Source organism: the organism of the source record quoted next, unplaced genomic scaffold (genome assembly GCF_019419815.1).
Source record: "Pyrus x bretschneideri cultivar Hongxiangsu unplaced genomic scaffold, Pyrus_bretschneideri_v1 Contig42, whole genome shotgun sequence".
NCBI lineage: Eukaryota > Viridiplantae > Streptophyta > Magnoliopsida > Rosales > Rosaceae > Pyrus > Pyrus x bretschneideri.
In genome coordinates, this window is record NW_025999746.1 from 4,511,268 (window position 1) to 4,536,584 (window position 25,317).

Sequence of the window (25,317 nt, forward strand, 5' to 3'; positions counted from 1 at the left end):
AGGAAATTTTCTTTTTCCGAAAGTACAGAATCATGAATGGCGGATTTTTCATTCATTTTCTCTTCCTGAATGAGGTCATTTAGATTCAGTTGTGCCCTTGTCTTTTTCGAAAGGCTGAATCTTTTGAACCTAGGGGTCTACCACGCTTCAGGCGTGCACCAGATGAATCATTCGCTGCCACTTTATTTTATCCAACAGGGACATCAATGCTTGCAGGTGCATTTGCAGCTGGTATATGTGATTTTGTCACTTTCATAGCATCATTAAATGCATCTGGCATTTGATTGGCAATACTTTGAAGATGAACGATCCTTTTCACTTCATTTTCACATTGAGTGCTACGTAGATCAAAATGAGACAAGGTAGGTACAACCCATGTTAGCTCTTGTCGTTCTTCTGGAACGGTCTTTTCTCCTCCTAACGACGGGAAGACTATCTCATCAAAGTGATAATCAGCAAAACGAGTTGTAAACATATCGCCTATCAGGGGTTCTAAATATCTAATGATAAATGGTGAATCAAAACCCACATAAATTCCCAATCTATGCTGAGGTCCTATTTTAGTGCGTTACGGCGGTGCAATAGGTACATAAACAATACAACCAAAAACTCGTAAATGTGAATGTTTGGCTGATGTCCAAACACGAGTTGTACTAAGGAGTATTGGTGGTTAGCTATAGGTCTCAATCGAACCAATGATGCAGCATGTAAGATGTCCCTATGCAGAAACTGACAATTTTGTTTTTATGCGTAAAGTGCAAGCTATTAACTGAAGCCGCTTGATCAATGCTTATGCTAAACCATTTTGAGTATGGATATGAGGAACAAGGTGTTCAATATTAATGCCCAACGTCATGCAGTAATCATCAAAGGTTTAAGACGTAAATTCACCAACCTTATCAAGTCAAATTGACTTAATGGGATAATCTAGGAACTATGCTTGCAACTTGATTATCTGAGCAAGAAGTCTCGCAAAAGCTACATTCCGAGTAGATAATAGACAAACATGTGACCATCGGGCAGATATATCAACCAAAACCATAAAATACCGAAATAGTCCACAAGATGGTTGAATAAGTCTACAAATACCCCTTGAATTCTTTGCAAAAATGATGGGGATTCAGCATCAACCTTTAATTGTGATGGTCTAATTACCAACTTCCCTTAAGAACAAGCCTTGCAAGGGTTATCATTTGAGATAACAATGTCTCTACTCAATAATGGATGTCCATTAGAGTTGGCAATGATCGTACGCATCATGGTGAATCCTGGATGACCCAAACGATCATGCCAAAGCATGTAATCTTTTGACGACAACATGTGATTCAATTGTCCTTATGTATGTATAATACAATCCACTCAACAAACCACGCAACTTCTCCAATATACGCTTCTGGGTATCATTTGAGGTAAGGCATAGATACTCCACATTTCCTGCATTTTTCGTTTCAATGTGGTATCCATTTAAATGTATGTCTTTGAAACTCAACAAATTTCGAGTAGATCGAGTAGCATACAATGCATTCTATATGGATAATATTGTTCCATTTGGTAACATAATATGGGCTTTTCATGAGCCTTCAATTACATCTGATTGACCTGATATTGTTGTTACCCTTACTCTTGTAAGCATCAAGCTTGAGAAATACTTTCAATCACGAAGTATTATAAGTGTGGTTGCGTTGTTTGCAAGACAAATATCTCTGCCATTTCTCATGTTTTGAGAATAACCATAGCTTTTATCCATGCTTTCCAAGTAAAGGGGATCACGGTTAAAAACAACTTAGAAATTTAAATGCCTCTTTTATTGAAATGCGAGTTTTTAAACTACAAGTTCAAAATAATAAAAGTACATCAAATATAAATGATTTAGTCAGACAGATACACTTCATTCCCTATTTCCACAATGAAGTCTAAGACATTTAGGTGGGTTGTTTTCAACTATCCTGATAAGTCGCACACTGGATCAGGTATATCCATTGGTCTAGCTTAGTCGAGGAAATTAGTCTCGACACCTTTCTCCTTGAGGGAGGCTTGATATAGATCCACCAGATGTTTTGGGGTACGACAGGTACGCGCCTAGTGCCCATCGCCACCACACCTGTGACAGGCTCCATCAGAGTTTCTAGAAGCATTGTTCATACGAACTTTGCCTTTGTGGCGATTTCAATTTTTAAAGCTTGAGCCTGAATTTTTCCTTGGAATCTGGTTGTGAAACTTACCACCATGATTCTTGCCTTTCTTATCCACCGGCCTCGCTTATGGCCACGTCCTCGTTTATGATTATCACCACCAGAGGATGTGGCGTTCACTTCAAGGGAAGCAGCATTCACTTCTGGGAATGGTGCAGATCTAGTAGGTCGGGTCTGATGATTTTTCATCAGGAGCTCATTGTTTTGTTCAGCTACAAAGAGCACAGATATCAGTTGGTTGTATTCAGTGAAGTCTCGCACTCTATACTGCTACTACATGAGCACGTTGGAGGCATGAAATGTGCTGAAAGTCTTTTCCAGCATATCTTCCTCAGTAATGGTATCCCCACAAAGCTTCATTTGAGAGGTAATTCTGAACAACACAAATTATACTCAGCCACTGACTTGAAATCCTAGATCGTTAGGTGAGTCCATTCCTAGCTAGCCCTTGGAAGAATCACTGTTGTCTGGTGATTGTATCTGTTTCTCAATGCCTTCCAGAGAGCTAACGGATCTTCAACCGTTAAATACTCGTTCTTTAGTCCCTCATCAAGATGGCGACGAATAAAGATCATGGTCTTCGCCTGATCTTGAGAGGATGAGTTGTTTTCTTTCCTAATGGTACCTCCAAGATTTCCTGCTTCCAGATGGATCTTGGTATCCAGTACCCAGGTAAGGTAATTCTTCCCAATAATGTATGGGGCAGCAAAATCAAGTTTTGCCAAGTTCGCCATTTTTTTTCTTTCTGAAAGAAAAATGAGATGCATAAGAACTTGCACTATTATGTACTCCTAGAGGAATATAGCGTTAGAACTTCTGGTTCTTACAAATTTTTTATTTTGATCTTCAAGCCAAAAATGGTAAGCACTCGAAACTTCAGGCTTGAGATTTTCATGATTAATGAGAAAGGCGATTATACCACACCATTTTGATCGAAACAAGCATAGGATAGGCAATTATTCCGCACCACTTGAACAGCAGAAAAATTTAAATATGCAGAGCAAGATATAATCGATTTAGATATTTTGAGCAAGGTGGACGATTATACCGCACCACCTAAAATTGTAGTAAAATTAAATTTACAGCTTAAGATGAGCAATTGTACCGCACCATCTTTGATCACAGTGAAAATTAAATTTGCAATTCAAGATGGGCGATTATACTGGACCATCTTTGATTACAGTAAAATTAATATAAATAAACACTAGGTTAGAAACCAAGAACTACACCAAACAAGAAATCAAAGATATAAGTAATTGTTAAATTTAGAACGAGAAGCAGGCATGGTGCTAGCAGTTCATCGCGAGGGTGCATCACGTAGATGAAGCAGCAGAAAAAGAAAAACAGGAAAAACCTTAAAGGAAGCATTTTTTTTTTCTTTCTTTCGGTGAAGGGAGATGTGAACTATTTAAGGTTAGAGAGTCGTGTTGATAACGTGTTATAAATAGACAAAAGTTACAGAGATAACCTTTTTAAGGATAGGAGCGAAACAGGTGCAAAATATCACATTATGACTTTAGTAGTTACAACACAAAAAAGGATGGCAGATAAAGAAAGGGAGGGATACTAATATTATTTCTCTTGCTTTCTTTCGCAATGCATTTGATAACAGACGGAGTGCTCTATTTATAAAGCAACTATGACATCCTACATCGCCCAAGGGAGTGATCCTTATATGTATATTCACATCTCTACCTAGCACGAGGCTTTTTAGGAACTCACACGAGAACTTCCCAGTGGGTCACCCATCATGGGAGTGCTCTCGCGCGCTACTCGCTTAACTTCAGAGTTCCAATGGAACCCGAAGCCAGTGAGCTCCCAAAAGGCCTCGTGCTAGGTAGGGATGAGAATATACATATAAAGATCACTCACCTGGGCGATGTGAGCTCCCAAAAGGTCTCGTGCTAGGTAGGGATGGAAATATACATATAAGGATCACTCCCCTGTGCGATGTGGGCTTTGGTTTCCATTGGAACTCTGAAGTTAAGCGAGTATCGCGCAAGAACACTCCCATGATGGGTGACCCACTAGGAAGTTCTCGTATGAGTTCCCAAAAAGCCTTATGCTAGGTAGGGATGGGAATATACATATAAGGATCACTCCCCTGGGCGATGTGGGATGTCACAGCAACTCTCGTAACTACAACCATCAAAATACAATGATGATACTTTTGAAAGTATCAAACACTATTACTCACTAGTACTAAGTCTTTGGGCATTCTTTTGACTGGGCATTCACCCACTAATTCTATAACATAATTCATATTATAAACATAAAAAACCAAACCCCCGAACCGAAAAACCCCTAATTAAAAGAAAAAACTTACAAATTCTTGGTTGTTTTTGATGAAAAAATTGGAGTGGGTGTAGAATATATATATATATATGTATGTATGTATGTATATATATGAATGTGTATATATATATATATATATGTATGTATTTTTTTTTTAAGGAAAGCAAGAAGCAAAACTGGGAGACAAAGAAGTGGAAGATAGTACTGAAGACCTACGACAAAACAAAATGGAGGGGAATTTGGGAAGAAAAAAAATAGGGGGAAAGAATAAAAAAAAATAGATTAATATATATTAATTAGTAGAAAAATAATTATAAAAATTTTAAATATAAAAAAAAGTGATAAAAGATTATATTTAAGACTTGCCACGTGATGAGTTTTGAGTGGGTTGTAATGCCACTCAATAAAGTCTAGTGAAAAGTCAAGCCTCACACAATTTTTTATCCGAAAACAAAGGAGGTCATGAGTAAAACCAAAAACCACGTACGGCTTCGTTGTCGAAGAAAATTGCATAACAAATAAGGCGCAAAAAAACACGTGATTAGCAAATGGAATTTATATAAGATTAGGCTTATATTTGGTCCTTTTTGTCATTTTGGATGGAAGTTTATATGCTAATGCAAAATCTAGCATTTTTAGAGAGCTACAGAAAATCATTGGATTCACTTCAAATTTGGACCACCACATCATTACAAACCCTATCCATGTCCTTAAACATCAAACTATGCATTAAAAAATAAATATTGCTATTGCCAGTGTCAAATAACCAAGAAATTTTTCAGTGTACCGGAAACAGGATGTGGTACATTAAGTGTCATAATATAATTGATTGGAATTTTTTTTTTTTTTAAGTTTTCAACTAATTGTATTACTATATTTAGTGTAACGAACTGCATTCCCAACACAATAAAAATTCCCCACCAATAAAGACTATTTGTCTCAACTAACATGGACCCCTTAATTTTTTTCCCCCCTTTCTATTTGTTAATCTTGGTCAATGCAAAATCGCACATTTCACAACCACTGTAAGTGCTAAAATAGAAACCCAACGGTCTTTGTTTCATTCATTGCATTCACTTTCCAACCCTCCTACAACCACCACTCAAATCCACTTGTTTACATAGTGAGTGAGAAGACTTTTACCCCAAGAAATTCCTAAGTAATATATTATCATCATTCTATTGTTTCTCTTTGTTCACTCCCCTGCCTATTTCTATATCATAATTTTGCTTTATTTTTTTTTCAATTTAAAAACTAATAAAAAAGGAGAAAATGTTAGAAGACTAAATATATAGACAAAATATATAACTAAATTATGTGTCATCACTAGGAATGAACACTTTTATCAACGCTTAAGTAATAATTCAATAATCAACTTTCATATATTTATCTACAAATTTAATCTCTCTACCATTGCCCAAAAAAATAAGTGTAAGTACGAAAATCGAAGCTCACAAAATTTTTGAGATCATGGTTATTTGGGTGCCACTGTTGGAACTTCTTTACAAAATAAAAAATTTTGAGAGGCAAATAAGAGATGAAAGCTCTATCGAAATTATCCAAAAGAACGCTAATGAATTCAGGAATCGATCCTGTACAAAGGATCGATATAGAAAACACAAAGATATACACGTCATTATCTATGATAATTATTAAAGTTTATTAATCTTTTTCATATTTATATATGTAACAAGTTACCAACTAAAAAGGAAAATAAAAAGCACCAGCCTAACAAAATTCCACAGCTTATCTCTGTAGATAGATGTTATAGTTCACTTCAGTGCAAGAAAGATACTACACAGCAACACATGAACAGAACATGGTAATTGGTACTTGAACATTTTTTCCCATGTTCCCATTCTACCCTTGACATTGCTCACTTTTTACATGATAGAGCAGGCATTAGGGTTCTCATCACTGAAGATCTGAGGTGGGTAGGCATTTTCCATGATCTGAGGTGGGTAGGCATACTGTTCCATGGCATACCTTGGTGGGTAAGAATAGTATTCATTCTTCTTCATCAGCTCCACCACCTTGGTCTCTTCTGCGGCAGCTCCTTCCGGTGCACCACCAGCGGCCGCGGCGGCAGCTTCATTGTTGTCACCTTTATTTTCCTTGTTCTTTTCTGCTTTCGCTTCATCGCCACCACCATCTTTGCCCTTCTTATCTTTGTCACCTTTACCACCTTTCTTCTCATCTTTGGCTTCTTCGGCTTCTTCTTTCTCTTTCTTCTCCAGTTCTTGCTTCACGATCGCCGCGTGCCTCCCAGTTCTTTTGTGCACATAATCAACTAGCTTAGGCGGATCAAACACACCCTTCACTGTCACCTCTGAGCTCGTAAGATCCGCCTCAGCAGATTCCACTCCTAAAAAAGTAATACAAAAGAAAAGACACAAACATGATTAATTAGAAGATCGCTTGAATAAAATAATTACTTTAAAAACAGAAACTTTTGGAAATAATTTAAAGTTGGGATTGGTGGGATTTGGTCTTGGAAGAGAATTAAATCGACTTTAATTGGACCTGTAGAAATTAATTAATTATATTATTGAAGAGAAAGAATGAATTGACATTGAAAGATTGGTCATTATTGATAGAATAATAAACTCTTTTTTTAAGAGATTCCCAAAAAAAAAAATTAATAAAAGTTCAGGACCGTTAATTGCCAACGCATTCATACTCCAAAATTTCCATTTTTTGATTTGTGGAAAGTTAGAAAATGCATGAACCAAAATCTGAAAAGGGATCAAAGAAATAATCCTTTTTTTCTTTTTATTTTTTGGGTTTTGTTCTTATTTCTGAGAAAAGAAAACGAAAATAAAAATTTGAGTACACCTTTCATTCTGAGAATGCGTTTCTTGATTTCTTGGGCACAGGCGTCGCAATGCATGTGAACTTTCAGCACCACTGTGATTACCTGAGGCTGAAACAAAACAAAAAATAATTAAACCCATCAAATTGAAAAAAAAAAAATCAATTAAAATGGCAATGGAAAAAATTCTGCAAAATGATTAAAATAATTGAGTGAACTGAGAACCTCTTCTTTCTTTTCCTCTGGTTTGGGCTTCTCTTTCTCCTCCGCCTTCTTCTCCTCCTCCGCTGGCGGTTTTGGGATTGGAGAGAGAAGCTCCACCTGCCGGTGGCTCTTCCTCTGAACTCTTTCAAGAACCTTAATTGGCTCAGCCTTCTCTCCCTTCACCACCACCTTGTGAGTCTTGCAATCTGTGCTCACATCTTCCACCCCTGAAAAAAAAAATTAAATCAAACACAAATTAATCCCCCAACCCAAGATTCCAATAACACAAACACAAAAACAAACCAAATCTGAAAAAACAAACCTTGAAATCCTTTGAGGCACCGCTTGACCTTGCGAGCACACCCTTCACAATGCATATAAACTTTGAGCACAATTTCTTGGGGTGGAGGCGGAGGCGGAGGAGCAGTGGCGGCATCACCCTCCTTGGCCTCTGCTTTCCCATCTTTTCCCTCCTCGGCTTTCTCCTTCTTTTGCTCGGCAGCTTCAGGCTTTTTCTCTCCGGCCTTCTTCTCCTCCGCCTCTGGCTTCTTCTCCATTTTCTTCTCCTCCTAGATCAACACAAACCCAAATACAAAAACAAACCCAATAAACAAAAGATGCAAACTTCGAGAGAAACAAATCATATAAAAAAAGAAAAATATCATATCAAAAAAAGATTATTAAAGTTGTAGGACCTCCCCCATTGGTTTAGTTCAATTGTTAAAGTTTTACTCTGTTTTTAATCTCTCTCCTCTCTCTATCTCTCTCTCTCTCTCGATCTCTCGAGTGGGATGGGAGCTCAGCTTTCTCTATATTTGTGAGAAATGAGCACTCTCTCTCTCCCTTTTTTTTTTTTTTTTTTTTTTTTGTTTGAAACAATGGGCACTCTCTATTTGTGTTTTTTTTTTCTTGGTTAAAACTCTCTCATTGTGTTTTGTATTAAACTTTGAGTTACATATTTGGGTCCATCAGATCTGTAGCCAAAAGCCACTCGGTTCTGTCTCTCTCTCTCTCATCATCATCCAATTTCTGCAATTTTCTAACTCCATGACGTGGCATTGTTGAGTGTCCATGTGTGCGCAGAAATTAATATTTACGTGCACTCTCTGATTAAATTGTTTTTTTTTTTTTTTTGGCGCATTTCTGGAATTTTCTACCACTTGTTTCTGCTGTTTTTCTTTTGCTCTTGTTCCTTTCAATGGACTGTACTTCCAGGAAAGGAAGGCTCCCCGGGTAATTGACAATTTAATCTCTTCTACTGAATAATAATCGTTTTTAATGAAAAGTAATTGTATTTTGCATTTTTACATCTAAACTAAATAGCTATGGTAATAGACAATTAAATATTAGTATTTTTTATTTTATAAAATAATAAAAAATAATTTTATTTGTAATTTCGGATAGGATTTTTAACCAGTCTCATTACGCCACGCGTCATTATTCGAAAGTACAATTTTTTGTGATAGATTTCGATAAGATTTTTATCCAATTCCGTCACGCCACATGTCATTATCTTTTTAGAATCATTGAGGATAGATTTCCGATAAGATTTTTAACCAATCCCTGTCACGTCACATGTCACAATCTGTTTAGAATCTTTGAGGATATATTTCAATAAGATTTTTAACGAATCACGGCATGCCACATGGTATTATCTCCAACCTAATCCCTTTTTTTCTCCATATAACTCACCATCCATCCTAAAAAAATCACACACCAAAATCAAAATCTCTCAAAATCTTTATCCTTATTTATAGTTTCTGCTTCCTTCTTACAATGTCTTCTTCAAGAATGTTGTGGGAAATCGATGAGCAAGAGAAAGAATTGTTAAAGCAAGGAGAAGAAATGTTCAATCTCCAGGAGGGTGAAAATGAGATGGAAGAGGAAGATGATGAGAAGCGTAGATGGGGAGATGACAAAGTAAGAAGCCAAAGAGCCTCACATTCCCGTTGAGTCATCCAAGTTGTGGCTGAGATCTTTAGGCCCAACCGTTCCACAAACATTGATAGAAGCAGGCAACGACAAGGTGAGGATCTCTTGGACGATTATTTTGTCTGTAACAGTGCATTCCCTAATACGTACTTTAGACGTCGTTTTAGAATGTAACGACATTTGTTGAACAAAATCATAATTGTTGTTTGCAACCATTATTCTTACTTTGTGCAAAAGAATGATGCTTTTGTGTCATAGGTCTCATTCCTAAGCAAAATATTAATACTGCCTTGCAGATGCTTATATATAGACTATATGTAGGCCAAGTGGATGAGATAGTGAAGATAGGGAAATCAACCATTCTTGAGTCCATGGTAAGGTTTTGCTCTGCAATCAAATCTATCTACACTAAAGAGTACATCCGAAGACCTACGACAATGGACTTGCAAAGGCTTCTGAAGAAGGGTGAGATGCAAGGTTTTCCTAGCATGATTGGAAGCATCGACTATATGCACTAGACTTGGAAAAACTATCCAAGTACATGGCAATGGGCTTACGGGGATAGAAAATGAGTAAAAAGTATCATTTTGGAGGCGGTGGCATCATTTGATACATGGATTTGGCATGCTTTTTCGGTGTTCCATGAGCTCAAAATGACCTCAATGTCTTTGCCCAATCTCAGTGTTCAATGATGTCCTGCAAGGAAAAGCACCGAAAGCCATGTATTGGGTCAATGGACATAAGTACCACGAGGCATACTACCTAGTAGACGGCATTACCAAAGGTGGACATCGTTTGTCAAACAGTGCCATGTCCATGAAGTGAAAAGGAAAAACACTTCGCAAGCTGTCAACAGGGGTGTAGGAAGGATGTGAAGTGTTGTTTCGGTATCCTCCAAGCTCGTTAGGCGATTATTAGAGGTGCTACCAGGTTGTTTGATTTAGAGTCGCTTCGATCCATCATGATGACATGTATCATTCTTCACAACATGATTATGGAAGATGTGTATGATTATGATGCCATTGATGAATTTGAGCCAGACCTGATGAACAATTCCAAAACAAAAATATATTGTGCTCAGACATCACTAAAGTGAAGGAAAATTTTTGTCCTTGCTAAGAACATGTGAGAACATTTGAACATACAAGCAAACTAATAACACTTTAAAGTAGGCATGCATTCAAAAATAATTCTAAAACTCATGACTTTCAAAGCCTAGTGAATGGTCAACCAAAAGACTCTTTAACAAATTAAAGAGAAGAGAGAGTTTGAGTTTCATTACCCTTGAAGATGAAATGAATGACTTAATGGAAGGAAGATTGCTAGCTATTTTCCTCTATGTGTGGCCGGCCTCTTTGGAAGACAAAGAGAGAAAAAGTTTTGCTCTTTTGCCTCAAATGAAAACCCTAGTGAGAGAATGACTATAAAGATGCCCTTATACCACCTCACATGTGAGTGGCAAACTTGCAATTAACCCAAGTTTGCTACCACTCACCCTATGGACGGTTTCCATTAGTTATTGGGCTAATTGCCCATTTTATTTTAGTTGTCATACAACTTAAACATAATGGGCTTTGTGGACCAAAACCCTTTTGGGCCCTGAGACCCAAAACTAACTTGAAATCCTAATACGAACCTTTTGTATAATTAATTAATCTTGACCATTCTCAATTAATTCCTTATCCATCGTATTCATATTTTTCACTTTCATCCTTACTTGATGTATGATCCATTTGGTTCCAATTAGTGAGGCAGTGGGCAATTGTTACTCATAACGATCGATTGTGAATTAAAACTTCATTTCAATTCTCCCTTTGATGAAGATTAGTGTTTGCTAATCATTAGGGCTTCCACAAACCATGAGTGACACCTAGCAATATGTCCTGACTACCCAAGCTAAGTAGAAGTGGTTGGAGAACTGATAGGAGCATATTCATGCGACTTAAATGGCTTGTTCTCGTGCATTTACGTTATGTTTCTTTAGTTATTTTAGTACTTTAAGCTATTTTCGTGTGTTTGTAGGTCCAAAGGGCTAAAGGAGCAAAAAGATGCATTTTGGAGACTTTTGGAGCATTTTTGGGCTAAGGATGGATAGCCTATGCTTGGAGCCAAAATGTTGGACTAAATTGAAGACCTAATTGAAGACCAAAGTGTTGGAACCTTGTTCCCTTTAGTTTTAGGACATTTAAACCTTTCCTATATCCTTAGCCGTGCATAACATTCCAACATTCCACTCCTTCATTTCAGCCACACTCCCACATATCATTACTTATCATCACCACTTATCACTTATCATAATCACATATCATTACTTATCATCACCACTTATCACTTATCATAAATCATTACTTATCATCACCACTTATCACTTATCATAATCACATATCATACACTTATCATCACCACTTATCACTTATCATAATCACCCATAATCATTCACATAAATCAGCCACATGCATTCACTCTTTATAATTCAACCTAGCTGTCATGTTTCCCCTTTCATCATTCCCTCACATTCTTTAATTCAGCCAACACATGCTTACACATGCATTTTCAGAACCAAAGAATCATTGCACATGCATTTCCAACCCACATGCATCATTTAATCATTCAAACATGCAGCCACATTCACTTTACCTAGCTGTCATGTTCCCTCTCCCATCCATTTTCAGATTTCCACCAACCAATCTAGTTGTCATTACACATGCATTCCCTTCTTTAATCATTCCTAGCTGCCATTCACATGTTCTCCCATCCCTTCTCTCCCTATAAAACCATGCATTGCATTCATTCAATTCATTCATTCTTCCATACACATTTCAGTCACAAACACCAACCATTCCCTTGTGCCATGCTCTCTCCCTAATAATCCAAACACCACACCAGAAATCATCCCATTGCCGTGGCCTCCTCCTTCCATTTTCACCACTCCCCAAACCATTCACACCATCAAACTATCCATTAGACCTTGTGCTACAACGAAGAGGAAGATAAGAGGGCCTAAACGTTCATACAATTCAAGTTTGAGTTGTTGGAATGTTTAGGTGTTTCTTTGATTTCAATGTTTAATTTCAATACTCTTTGTTTTGTACGAATGAGGAATGGAAGAGAAGAGGACCTAAACGTTCATACAATTCAAGTTTGAGTTGTTGGAATGTTTAGGTGTTTCTTTGATTCTCTTTGTTTTGTATCATGAGGAACTAAACCCCCCCTTAGCTAGGGGGGGATTCGAAATATATGTTTATGCTTGCAATATGATTTGATTACTTCTAATTACGTTTCATAAGTTGTGAATTCAATTTGTTTAACTGTTTGATTGATAACCTATTTATGTATGTTTATTGAGAGTGCACGCTTAATTTTCATGCATGAATTTGACGCTAGAATATAAGTGAGTTTCACGTAATAGTTATGAACTTATATTCACAAGTAGTGGAGGTTGCTTATAAACAATCGCGTTAAACAAATTCTTGGCATAAGTTTCATGCAATCATAGTAACAAATGCCTCGTCAACACTTATAGTTTTCATGATGCTTAATGATTCTTGCTTGTATCTCTATTATGCAATTCATGTAGGGAACTTGTGAGGAATGCTTTGGGTTGTCGTATGCAATCATCCAATTCATTAACATAAGGAAAACTTGACGGTTAATTTAAGCGGACCTAATTAACCCGGGGAGTTGAGAATTCATGGTTTATTGAAAAGCAATTAGAAATCGTTTTGTATGCAAGTGTAACATGTGTGGAGATGAACCCCTTAGCTAATCCATCCATCATCTTGTTTTCAAGGAATTCGTTTTACAATCTGCCTAGTTTGTTACTTTGTTTTGTTATTTCAATTTTCGTCCAAAACAAATCCCCCTTTAATTTGAAGTCTTAGATTAGTTAGAAAGTGTTTTGATTTGTGTTTCTAAATATTTTGATTCAAGTTTTCATCCAATTTCGTCCAAATTAGTGTAGGTGCTCAAAACTGCCCAGAAAGTGGTTTTTAGGCAGTTTGGAGTCTTTTAGTTGCTGTTTTGGGTTTTAGGTTTGTTTAAGTGTTTTAACTTTTAGTTTTGCATTCTTTGAGTCTAGTTTAGTGTTAAAGTGTCTTAATTCGTGTTTTAAAGTGTTTTGATTCAACCTATAATCTTAAATTCGTCCAAATTTGTGTTTAAGGTCAGAAACTGCCTAGTTAGTGTTTTTAGGCAGTTTTGAGTCTTTTGAACCTGTTTTGAGTCCTTTGAGTCTTTGTGAACGTTTTTAACTTTGTTTTTATGTTTTTGAGTCAATTTAGAGGTTTTAGCAAGCCCTCCTAATCCCCGGTCTAGAACGATCCCTACTTATGTACTTACTACAATTGATAAAAAGAGGGTTTAATTTGTGTGCGTATAAATCTCGCATCAAGAACCTATCCAGTTACAATTACAACGCAATACGGTCCTTCTCTAATACAATACTCTTAATCACATTGTTTAAGTGATCGTTTGATTCATGTCCACTATCCAGTGTGATACTTCTCTATATGATTCAATTGAATATGATTTGGAACAAACTTCCTAAGTCATATTCGTATGATTTGGCCAAAAACTCCCAAATCATGTCTTAGAGTATTCTCCCTCCACCATGGAAGGTTAGAGATCTCTTGTTGTGCATTTATATGCCTATATGACTAAATAGCTTGACCCCAACAATGTCGTGGACACTCTCGATGGAATGCTTTTGACATGATCAAAGATCAAGGACCTAACCATTAGACATCTATGATGTCTCAGGTCAAATGACTACTTTGCACATTGCAACTTACGAGTTCTTGCATGACATGTATGTTCGAACTCTCTTTTGATCGTAGTTCAGTGTACTCAATTACCTTTTGAGCACCTATGTGTTTGTCTCAATGTCCAACCCTAAATGACTTGAGACTAGTCATACTCACGATTAACTTAACATAACACATACTAAACTTAGCAGATTGTCAATGCCCAATTGGCAATTCTATGGTTAGGAACGTTTGAGGAATAAACATAATAGAAAGGTCTTGTTAATCTAACTTACTTAGATCACTTCTCTCTTAGATTAAATACACTCCTTGGATTCCCTTATTGCTTAAACACATAATACAATAAATAGTGATTAACAATAAGCTTTGCCCTTCATTAAACATATAATAGTTTAACACAATAAGTATTTCAAAAGCTATTACATCAAATGAGTGGCTTTGTGGGCATACTTCCAACATGAAGAACCCGTGCAACATGAGCCATTAGAAAGGGATGGAAGTTACAATGAAAGGTTCATTGAATGATATACTTCACTCTAATCCTCATACTTTCACAAATCCTAGCAAATTGACTTGATAGAGCACTTGTCGGGATTGAAACAAGCTCAAGAAACTTAAAAACAAGCTTGTGGTGGAAGAAGAATGCTCTTGGTTTGTTTGGTGTGATTTCTAAGTTTATTTAGTATGTTTTTTTATTATTTATTTTGCGTGTTTATATAATTTTATTTGCAACATCCCACATCGCCCAAGAGAGTGGATCATGTAAGCCTTATATGTATATTTCCATCTCTACCTAGCACGAGGCCCTTTCGGAGCTCACTGGCTTCGGGTTCTGTAGGAACTTCGAAGTTAAGCGAGTAATGAGCGAGAGCAATCCCATGATGGGTGACCCATTAGAAAGTTCTCGTGTGAGTTCCCAGAAACAAAATCGTGAGGGTATGGTAGGGGCCCAAAGCGGACAATATCGTGCTACGATGGAGTTAAGCCCAAGTTGTGGTGGGGGCCCGGGTCGGGATGTAACAATTTGTTATTAGAGCCAATCCCTGGCCAAAAGTGTGCCGACGCGGACGTCGGGCCCCTAAGGAGAGTGGATTGTAACATCCCACATTGGCCAGGGGAATGGATCATGTAAGCCTTATATGTATATTCTCATATCTACCTAGCACGAGGCCTTTTGGGTGCTCACTGGCTTTGGGTTCCGTAGGAACTTCAAAGTTAAACGAGTAGCGTGCGAGAGCAATCTCATGATGGGTGACCCACTAGGAAGTTCTTGTGTGAGTTCCCAGAAAGAAAACTGTGAGGGTGTGGTAGGGGCCCAAAACGGACAATATCGTGCTACGGTGAAGTTAAGCTTGAGTTGTGGTGGGGGCCTGAGTCGGGATGTGACATTATTTGGTGTGATTTTTAAGTTCATTTAGTGTGGTTTTTTTTTTATTTGGTGTGTTTATATTCTTTGAATAAAGATTTTCTTAGTTTAAATAAAGTACCCAATTAAATAAAGATACTCTTAGTTTAAATAAAGTACAAAATTAAATAAATACGAAATTACATAAAGTACTCAATTCAATAAATACAAAATTACATAAAATACCAAATTAAATAAATACGAAATTACAATCCAAAATGATTGGAAAATTATGGGCTCCGATTATACAACAAATTCCTTAGTCCTTCGTGAATGAAAAATCATCACCTAACCAATTTTTGGTACTAGGACCATCTCCACTTACTCTCTCTTCTCTTGCACGCCTCCTTCGCACCATCTCTGAATGCCAAAAATATTTAGAATTTGGAAACATCACATCTACAAGCTCCTTCATAATGTCACAACCTTGTTGAGCCCTTCTTTCTTCTTTAAGCTTTTCCCTTTCTTACCTAAGTAGCTCTTTTTCTCTCTAATTAGCTTGAAATAATCTCTCAACAGTTGCAGCTTCTACCTCATCTTTAGACTTATTAGCCTCAAATTTAGCCATTTTCTGTGCCAAAGTCAATTCACCTTGGCAAGCAAGTTCTTTCATATATTTTACATAATCATTCTTGGAAGTACTCCATTTTCTCTTTTAAGCCTTCTTACCATGAGGCCTAAGTGGATAACAGGTCGACCCTGACACTTGTTCAGCGGTTGCTTCCTACACTTGTTCTATGTTACCTTCATGAACATGCGAGTCATGATCTGGCATAGAGTGTAGAGGGGTGTTGTTCATGACAACTTCTGGACTGATAGACACAACTCTGAATTTGGGACAACAATATTCCAACATTCCCACCAGTTAAATGATTTGTTTTTGTTTTTGGCATTATACCAAGCTTGTGCTTGAAGAGTCTACAAAATGCAAGAGAAAAAAAATTATAATCAAAGTATCTAATGTAAATTTAGGTATAGTACAAACAAATAAATAATATATTGTTACCTAATCCACGTAATTTTCCCCACTTCGAATATTAGTACTAACTTGTGCCAAGGTGTTTCTCCAATCAGTAAACGATTGGTTGAGTATTCTCCAACGACTTGAGAGCAATTGTTCTGTTCTTTTGCCACCAATTTTCTCAAGAAAAATGGAATGAATATTGCTCCACATTTCTCGCAACTACATCTCATTACCCGTAATCGGATCATGAATAACTTGAACCCAACTAGAACACAACGTAACATCTTCAATAAGCGTCCAATTCATATCTGTGTCATTAGCCATTTTTTTGGAAACAGCAGTATATAGAAACTTTGAGAGAAAGATTGGAATGTGGTTGAAAGTATTTGAGAAAATATGAAATTGTAAGGTGGAAGATAATGAAAAGGTATTTATAGAAAAATAAAATCAATTTTTTAATTAATTTTTAACATTTTTATTAACTTAATTATTTTTTACTGTTTGATTAAAGAAAATTTGAAATCCAACCCTGCAAATTGTGCCATGTGTCATAATGGTAACATATTATTTTTTTTTCATTTCTTTTCATTGTTAAACCAGAAAAACATGGACCGTTGATCTGGAATCGAACGGCTGAGATTGTGCCACATCATCTAGCCATTGGGGGAGGTTTGAAATTTTTTTTATTGTTGGAAATCCAAAAGTCTTAGAAAAATAGACGTTGAAATCCAACGGATGAGAGGGTGCCACGTGGCACCAGTAATGGTAACATTTCAGAGTTCAAACCGCAGGCCCCACCAACTAAAATCTTGTCGGTGACACACCCCCACGCACGCGTGTTATGCACACACCTGATGAAAACTTTTTTATAACATGGTTGACATCATCCTGACGTCAGCCTTGCATCACAGAGCCCTCAGAATGGTGGGGGTGAATTTCATAGTGAGTGAGTCACTAAAATAATTTTTAGTAATATTAAAAAGTATTTGTTTGACAATCATTTGCAAGTCGCATGTATATGTAAACTTTTGACGGAGTCTATGATGAAAATTTGATTGAGTAAAGTCTAAATTTACTGCTCGTCTATACTTAATCAAAGAATTTTAATGATTATAGTATTATTATTTGTCATTACGCACCAATGGATGCACAAACTGACCAGCAGCGGCGAAGCCAAGAATTGGCAGAGGGAAGAACGGGTTTAAATGGGTGCAAGGTTAAAAAAAATGTAGACAATCAAATCCTTTTAGATAGTAGACAAAAATAATGACATTCATAATTTATTAATATTAATTACAAACTGCCACACTATGACGAACTTAGTGAAAATAAAATGAAATTCTTGTAGTGCATGACGAGTTTAATAATTGGGTACATACATGTGGTTTGGTCGATTGTACATATATAATGGGTGCATAAGTACGTCGAATGTGTTAGTATAAACATATTGATGATGCGCAATTGTTTATTGAGACACACAGTTTATTGAAAAAGAAATACGTTATCTACAAAAGCGTAAACCAATATTTATCTGGCTAGCATACATAGTTCCAATTCCATATCGAAATTATTAGGAAAAATCCAGCCTTGAAATCATTCAAAAATCCCATGAGAAAGAAGAATAGAAGGATGTTAATGCTAAGGCTTCGACGATCACGTGCTACTAAACGACAAAACAATGCATGGTCCCTGCTATCGCACTTTTTATTAGAAACCAAAACGCACTGTTCTACTAAAAAAAAATTTCTTTGCCCAGGTCCAAAGGAAGCGTTTTGGCCTAGGTTTTGAAAAATAGAAAACAGAAATGCAGCAGCACTGCTGTTGTTGCAGAGCACCAAAAACCAGAGAACCAAACAGGATTGCTCACTTCCTACGGGACCAGAGGGACGAAACCACTACTCCTGGACTTGATTTCCATCGAAAGGAGGGGCGGCCGCCCCTTTTGCTTCTTTGTTACTTCGCCACTGCTGACCAGCAATATATATAAGTAAACTTGGGTGTTGGGTTGGTGAAGGTTTAATTGTGTATCAAGTGACGTCTAAATTTATAACTCATTCCTAATGCTTTTCAATTCGGAACGTGACCACTTGTAAGGCATGCACACAATAAAAATTAAAGTTCAATAAACAAGCATGAAAATCATTGTTTCTTAGTTGGTATTCAAGGTTTGGAGATTACATTAGGCTTGATCATTAAAATACCCTAACCTTTTTAGCATTGACCGCCAAGTAAACTCGGGTGTTGCACCAATGAAGATTTTATTAGGTAACAGATAACGCCTAAATTCACAGCTAATTCCTAATACTTATTTCTTCGCGATTTGACCACTTGTAAGGCATGCATAATATCTTCAAACAAACATCAAACAGGACAAAAGTAGTGAACTCAATGGAGTATGATCATCCCAGGATGGGTGCCTCATTAAAACCTCGTTAGGTTGCAAAAACCCAGTGGGAAAAATGCTCCTAATCGTAGGAAAAAGAGTACATTAAGATCATTTGAGTATGCTTCTAGATACTCCTCCTGAGTTAGACATAACCTCTAAATAAGAGAACTACAAGCGAATCAACTCATATAATTTACACATATCGATTCCTTGGATGAGCTTGTAAAAAGTAGACTTGGGCAATGACTTGGTGAAGAGATCGATCAGGTTGTCCTGGGAACAGATTTGCTTGAATTCAATATTCTGATGCTGCTGCTGGTGTGAGTAAAAGAACTTTGGCCCTATGTGCTTGGTGTTGTCTCCCTTTTTCAACTGCTCAAGACATGTTGCACTGTCTTCAAAGATCGTCGTAGGAAGGTCAACGACTGATGTAAAACCAATAGTGCTTCGAATATGTCCCATAACTTCTCTTAACCAAAAGCACTCACGCAATGCTTCATGTAGGGCAAGAATTTCAGCATGGTTCGACGAAGTCGCAACTAGCGTTTGTTTGGTAGACCTTTAAGATATATGGGTGTCTCCAACAGTAAAGACATAACCCGTTTGAGAACATGCCCTATGTAGGTTAGACAGATATCCAACATCTGCGTAACCAACAAGGCGAGAATCAACCCGAGGGCCATAGGGGCCGGCAACACTCGGAGATTCGTGGGTATAGAATAAGCCCAAATCCATAATACCCTTGAGGTAGCAAAAAATGTCTTTAACACCATTCTAGTGCCTGTGTGTAGGCGCATTACTGTATCTTGCCAAAAGATTCACAGCGAAGGAAATGTTGGGTCCAATGCACTGAGCTAAGTACAATAAAGCCCCAATTGCAGTTAGGTAAGGAACTTCGAGTTCCAAAATCTATTCCTCATCCTCCTTTGGATAGAAGGGATTTCGTTTAGCATCTTGAGTCCAAATGACCATGGGTGTACTCGAAGGCTTCGCTTTATCCTCATTAAAATGACATAACGCATTTCGGGTGTAGTTCGATTGATGTATTAGGATTCCATCCAAACAATGCTCGATCTCCAGGCCATGACAGTATCGAGTTTTCCCAAGATCCTTCATCTCAAATTTTGATTTCAAGTGTGCAGCAATTTTTTCAAGCTTTACGGGAGTCCCGATGAGGTTCATGTCATCGACATAAACTGCAACAATTGCAAATCCAGAATGTGACTTCTTTATGAACACGCATGGGAATAATTCGTTAGTCACATGACCTTGACTTGTCAAATATTCACTCAGATGGTTATACCACATCAGCCCGGATTGTTTTAATCCGTAGAGTGACCTCCTTAACCTAATTAAGATAGTGTTTCGTGGTCTAGAACTATTTGAACCAGTCAATGGAAGTCCTTCTGGAACTTTCATGTAAATTTTTGTATCTACATCTTGATAGAGATACGCGGTTACAATCTCCATAAGCTGCAGTTTTTCAAAAACTAACAAACTGATTAGGTAGCGGAACGTTATAACGTCTATTACGGGGGAAAACGTCTCCTCGTAATCAATCTTAGGGCACTGAGAGAAGCCTTGCGCTACGAAGCATGCTTTGTATCGCACTATTTCATTTTTTTCATTACGCTTCCTCACAAAAATCCACTTGTAGCTAACAGGCTTCACGTGTGGTGGTGTAGGAACGATAAGTCCAAACACTTTACGTTTCGCGAGCGAATCGAGTTCGACCTGGATTGCCTATTTCCAGTTTGACCAATCGGTTCTACGTCAGCATTCATCAACGGAACGTGGTTCAATGTCATCGTTAAGCATGATGTCAGTAGCTACTGAGTACGCGAATGCATCATCGACGATCATCTCATTCCTATTCCAAACCTCATCCAATACTGCATAGTGGACCGAAATCTCGTGATTCTTGGGAAGCCAACATGTTTTGTCTGAAGCATCACCGTAATCTATAATAACCTTATGCGTTGGAACGGATGAGTGAGCGATGGTTGAATTCAAACTAAGGTCACTAGTTGGTACCATTTTCCTCTTTCGAGGTTGTGAATCCTTTGAACCAAGGGGTCTGCCACGCTTCAGGGTCGGAGCAAATGATTGGCTAGCCGCCAATGTACCTTGCCGCTTGGAAGGTGTGGCCTCCCCACCTTTGGGGACGGTCCAACCTTCCCAAGCGGGTTATAGACATACGCAGGGTACATTTATCCTTGCAGGTGCGTTTACAGCGGGTATATGTGATCTTGTCACCTTTGCTAGATCATTAAAAGCATCAAGCATGCTTTGAGTAATGCTCTAAAGATCTATAATTCGTCACAGCTCAGTTTCCGACTGGGCAGTGCAAGGATCTAAATAAGACATAGTGGGAGCATACCACGACAATTCGCGGCATTCTACAGGAACATTAGCATGCTTATCTCCCCTTAACGACGAGAAGATTGTCTCATCAAAGTAACAATCTGCAAAACATGCGGTAAAGAGATCTTCCGTCAAGGGTTCGAAATGGCGAACTATTAATGGCGAATCATAACTGACATAAATTCCTATTTTTTTCTGAGAACCCATTTTGGTACGTAGCGGCAACATTATTGGCACATAAATGGCGCACCCAAACACCCATAAATGCGAGACGGCAGGCTTGTATCCTGTGACCAACTGTAATGGTGAATGTGGTTGAGTAGCAATGGGCCTCAGGTAGACCAACATAGCTGCGTGCAATATTGCATAGCCCAAGGCAGATACCAGCAGCTTAGTTCTCATAACCAAAGTCCGAGCTATCAATTGAAAGCATTTTATAAGAGCTTCTGCCAGGCCATTTTAGGTGTGAACATGGGGTACAGGATGTTCCACATCAATCCCTACTGACATGCAATAATCATCAAAAGTCTATGACGTAAACTCTCCAACGCCATCCAGTCGAATCGACGTAATCGGATAATCAGAGTGGTGAGCCTTAAGCTTAATGATTTGAGCTAGGAGTTTAGGAAACGCGGCGTTGCGTGTAGACAACATACAAACATGTAACCATTTTGTCGATGCATCAACCAACACCATAAAGTATCTAAATGGTCTGCAGGTTAGTTGGATAGGTCTACAAATGTCGCCTTGAATCCTCTGAAGAAACTTAAAGGGATTGTGAATAATCTTTGTACATGAGGGTTGAGTAATCAACTTCCCTAAAGAACACGCTTTGCATGGTGAGAGTCCAACATAAGGATGTAACTTATGCATGTGTGAAGATTTGAGGATACGGCGCATCATGTCACATCCAGGATGTCCCAAACGATCATGCCAAAGCAACAAAATGTCATGGAACTCAGGCATAGGGCCGGCCACACTGTGGCATTCTATGCCGCGAATGGTTGTGATGTACAACTCACTCGACAGACGTTCCAACTTCTCATGAATACGTTTCTAGCCATATTCGTATGAAGTGATACAAAGAAATTCAGAACCATTATCTTCAGTGGTTTCAATATGATATTGATTATGTCGAATATCTCTAAAACTCAACAACATTCTTCCGGAACGTGGAGAATAAAGTGCCTCCTTAATGGTCAAGATTAGGGGTGGGCAAACAGGGCATGGACCCATGAGTAGGGGCGGGTCCAATTTTTTTAAATATGAAGTGGGGTGGGACAGGGCGGTTCCACGTTAATTGCAGGGCGGGGCGAGTTCTAATTGCTGAGGAAACTGGCCCCCGACCCGGACCGTTTCCACGTTCAAAAATATGAGATTTAACCTAGTCCATTGATCAAATCTCTGCATTAAAACATATATCAAAGTCTGTCTCTCTGACTCTCTTAGACCTCGCACTCACTCCTCGAATTTCCTCTCATCTCTCTTTTCTGGCCTTGATAAAACGTCATCTCCGTCCATCCCCCCACTTTCTCGTTCTCCCTCCTACCCCTTCTGGACTTGACTCCTTGAGACTATGTCGACATCAATCGGGGAAGAACACCACAACCAGACCATCGCGAGTTCTAGCCACCACCACACCATCCTCGCCATTAAGAACACCACCATCATCCTGCAAATCCTGGGTAATTTATGAATTAGGGTTTCTAATTTTAGAATTTAGGATTTTTGCATAAGCTTTTCAATTGATTTAGGAATTATGTGGGTTTCTGATTTGGGAATTTAGGTTTTTTGGGGCTGTGGCATAAGCCTTTTAATTCATTATATGGACTGGTGTGATTTGATTACTTGCTGAAAATTTTGATTGGTTTTGAATTTTATGGACTTGCTTATAGATTGTAGATTTTAAGTTGTTGGGATTTAAATTTGTTACAATTTTTTGAAGATATTGATTTTTGAACTAAAATTGGTACTTGAAGTTGCAATCTTGATGCTTGTAAGTCAAAGATGAGTTTGTAGATTGAATTTGTATATGATGTTCTTCAAAGATGAGTTTACATTCAAAGATTTATATAAGATGTATCTTCAACCATCGTTGGAAGAGAAAAAGCTATTGTGTTGTCTGTCGAATACAAAAATGTTATTTGTTTTAGTGGGAGACTAGGCTATGTCGAAGCATACTTCTTCTAGCCTTTTATTTTACTGTGTCGAATCATACTTCTTGTACCCTCTTGTCAAGGTGTTATTATAATACCAAATATTGTTATTATTAAAGGAAAATGTTTTGTTTTCATTTTTTACTCTTTTCTTATTCTCTATATGATGCCAAACAATAGTATGGTTTTACTCTTTCACTAGTTGAAGAGATGAAGTTGCTGAGGATTAGAAATTCAGTGAATTTGTACAGTCCATTACATAAGGATTTATATAGTTATGAGTTCAGTGCCTTATTGGTGACTAATAATGATACTTGTCGAGTTCCCATAGCCGGTTTATTAATACGTGTGTGTATATATAAGAATTGATTTGCAGTGCATCCTTAAGTTTTAAAAACAGTTCCTGTGTGCAGAAGCTTGTGAAATAGGTCTTGTAATTTTCTAAAACATTTTTGTGTTGCTGTGCAGTATATAAATTACAAAAAAAAAAAAAAAAAAAAAAAGTTGGACCCGTGGACCCGTCCCGGCCGAGGTTTAGGTCCGGTTCCTAAACTTAAAATCCATCTACCCAGCCCATCCCGCCCCGTTACTGTTTCAAATGAGTAAGGTCCGGCTCCTTCAAAATTGGGCCCGCCCCGGCCCGACCCGTGCCCATCCCTAGTCAAGATTGTACCATTGGATAACATGATACGTGCCTTTTCGTATCCTTTAATCAAGTTGGATGAGCTTGAGAGAGTTTTCAAAGGAACTTTCTTAGGTATTAAGTTAATAAAATAGTGTCACTCATGCAAGATGGTGTGCGTGGTTGCACTATCTGCCAGACAACTAACTTCCCCACTAGACATACCTAGAAATAAATTGATTGAATTAGTTACATGTATAAATATAATTCCATTCATTCAATCAAGCAATTTGAGAAAACAATATCCATTCAAATAACAATTCATAATTCAAAACAAACCAAAACCAAACAAATTGTTCCAAATACTTAGAAAAATTGTTCAAAATTAAACCACCAACCTAGAAAAATAGGGGGTAGGGCCAGCCACTTCTAGTGGGTTCGGGGAAAACTCAGCATACGTGTGACCAATGATCCCTTGATCCAAAGCAATAGCACATGGCCAGTTCAATAGAAGCAAGCTGAACGAGAGCTTTGCCCTTGTTCTTGAAGTTTGGGGCCTTAGGGGCAAGTGGTAGACGATGTTGGGTCACATTTCTTCCAGATGATCCACATGTGCAAAGTTAGACTCACGACGGGAATGATACTTGGCAGTAGCCTAAGGGGAAGCTCGGCATATGCGTGACCAATGATCCCTTGATCCACAGCGATAGCACATGTCCAGTTTAGTAGAAGCAAGCTGAACGGGAGCTTTGCCCTTGTTCTTGGAGTCTGGGGCCTTAGGGGCGAGTGGCGGACACTGCTGGGTCACATTTCTTCCCTTAGGTGCGACACTCTGTTAACCTTGGGCCCGTGGTGAGGCTTGCCGCTCATTACCACGACTACTCTTAATGGATCAATGGATGGAAAATGTAACGGATGTATTATATTGAAATAAAATAGTAGTTGAGGTATGAAAGTGAAATGTTTTGAAGATATTGTATGAGGTTGCAATAGACCTCAAACCTGAGGTGATAAAATGTAATTCACCCTATTTTATAGATTACTTTGATATTTTCGTTCCCACTAATTAAAGTGTAAAGAAAAGGTTATATGTACGTACTTGGATGTATACCTTTATACTCAATTGATTTACCGAAAAAGGTGGCTTATCTAATGTTTTCTTTTAAGAATTTCTCAAAACGAATTCCTAAAAATGTTTCTTTCAGTATAAAAAAATTCTCAT

At 37.8% G+C, this 25,317-nt stretch overlaps 1 protein-coding gene across 1 annotated transcript; it reads right to left on the reverse strand.

The window, feature by feature from the left end:
* Nucleotides 1-6,128: 6,128 nt before the first annotated feature.
* LOC103949987 (heavy metal-associated isoprenylated plant protein 7) lies at nt 6,129-8,384 on the reverse strand. Its single transcript, XM_009361127.3, has 5 exons — nt 8,199-8,384; nt 7,826-8,072; nt 7,525-7,730; nt 7,323-7,410; nt 6,129-6,852 (listed from the first exon to the last, which is right to left on the reverse strand). Exons 1-5 carry the CDS (start codon nt 8,205-8,207, stop codon nt 6,371-6,373), a joined length of 1,032 nt encoding a protein of 343 aa, XP_009359402.2. The 5' UTR covers nt 8,208-8,384; the 3' UTR covers nt 6,129-6,370.
* Nucleotides 8,385-25,317: the final 16,933 nt, after the last annotated feature.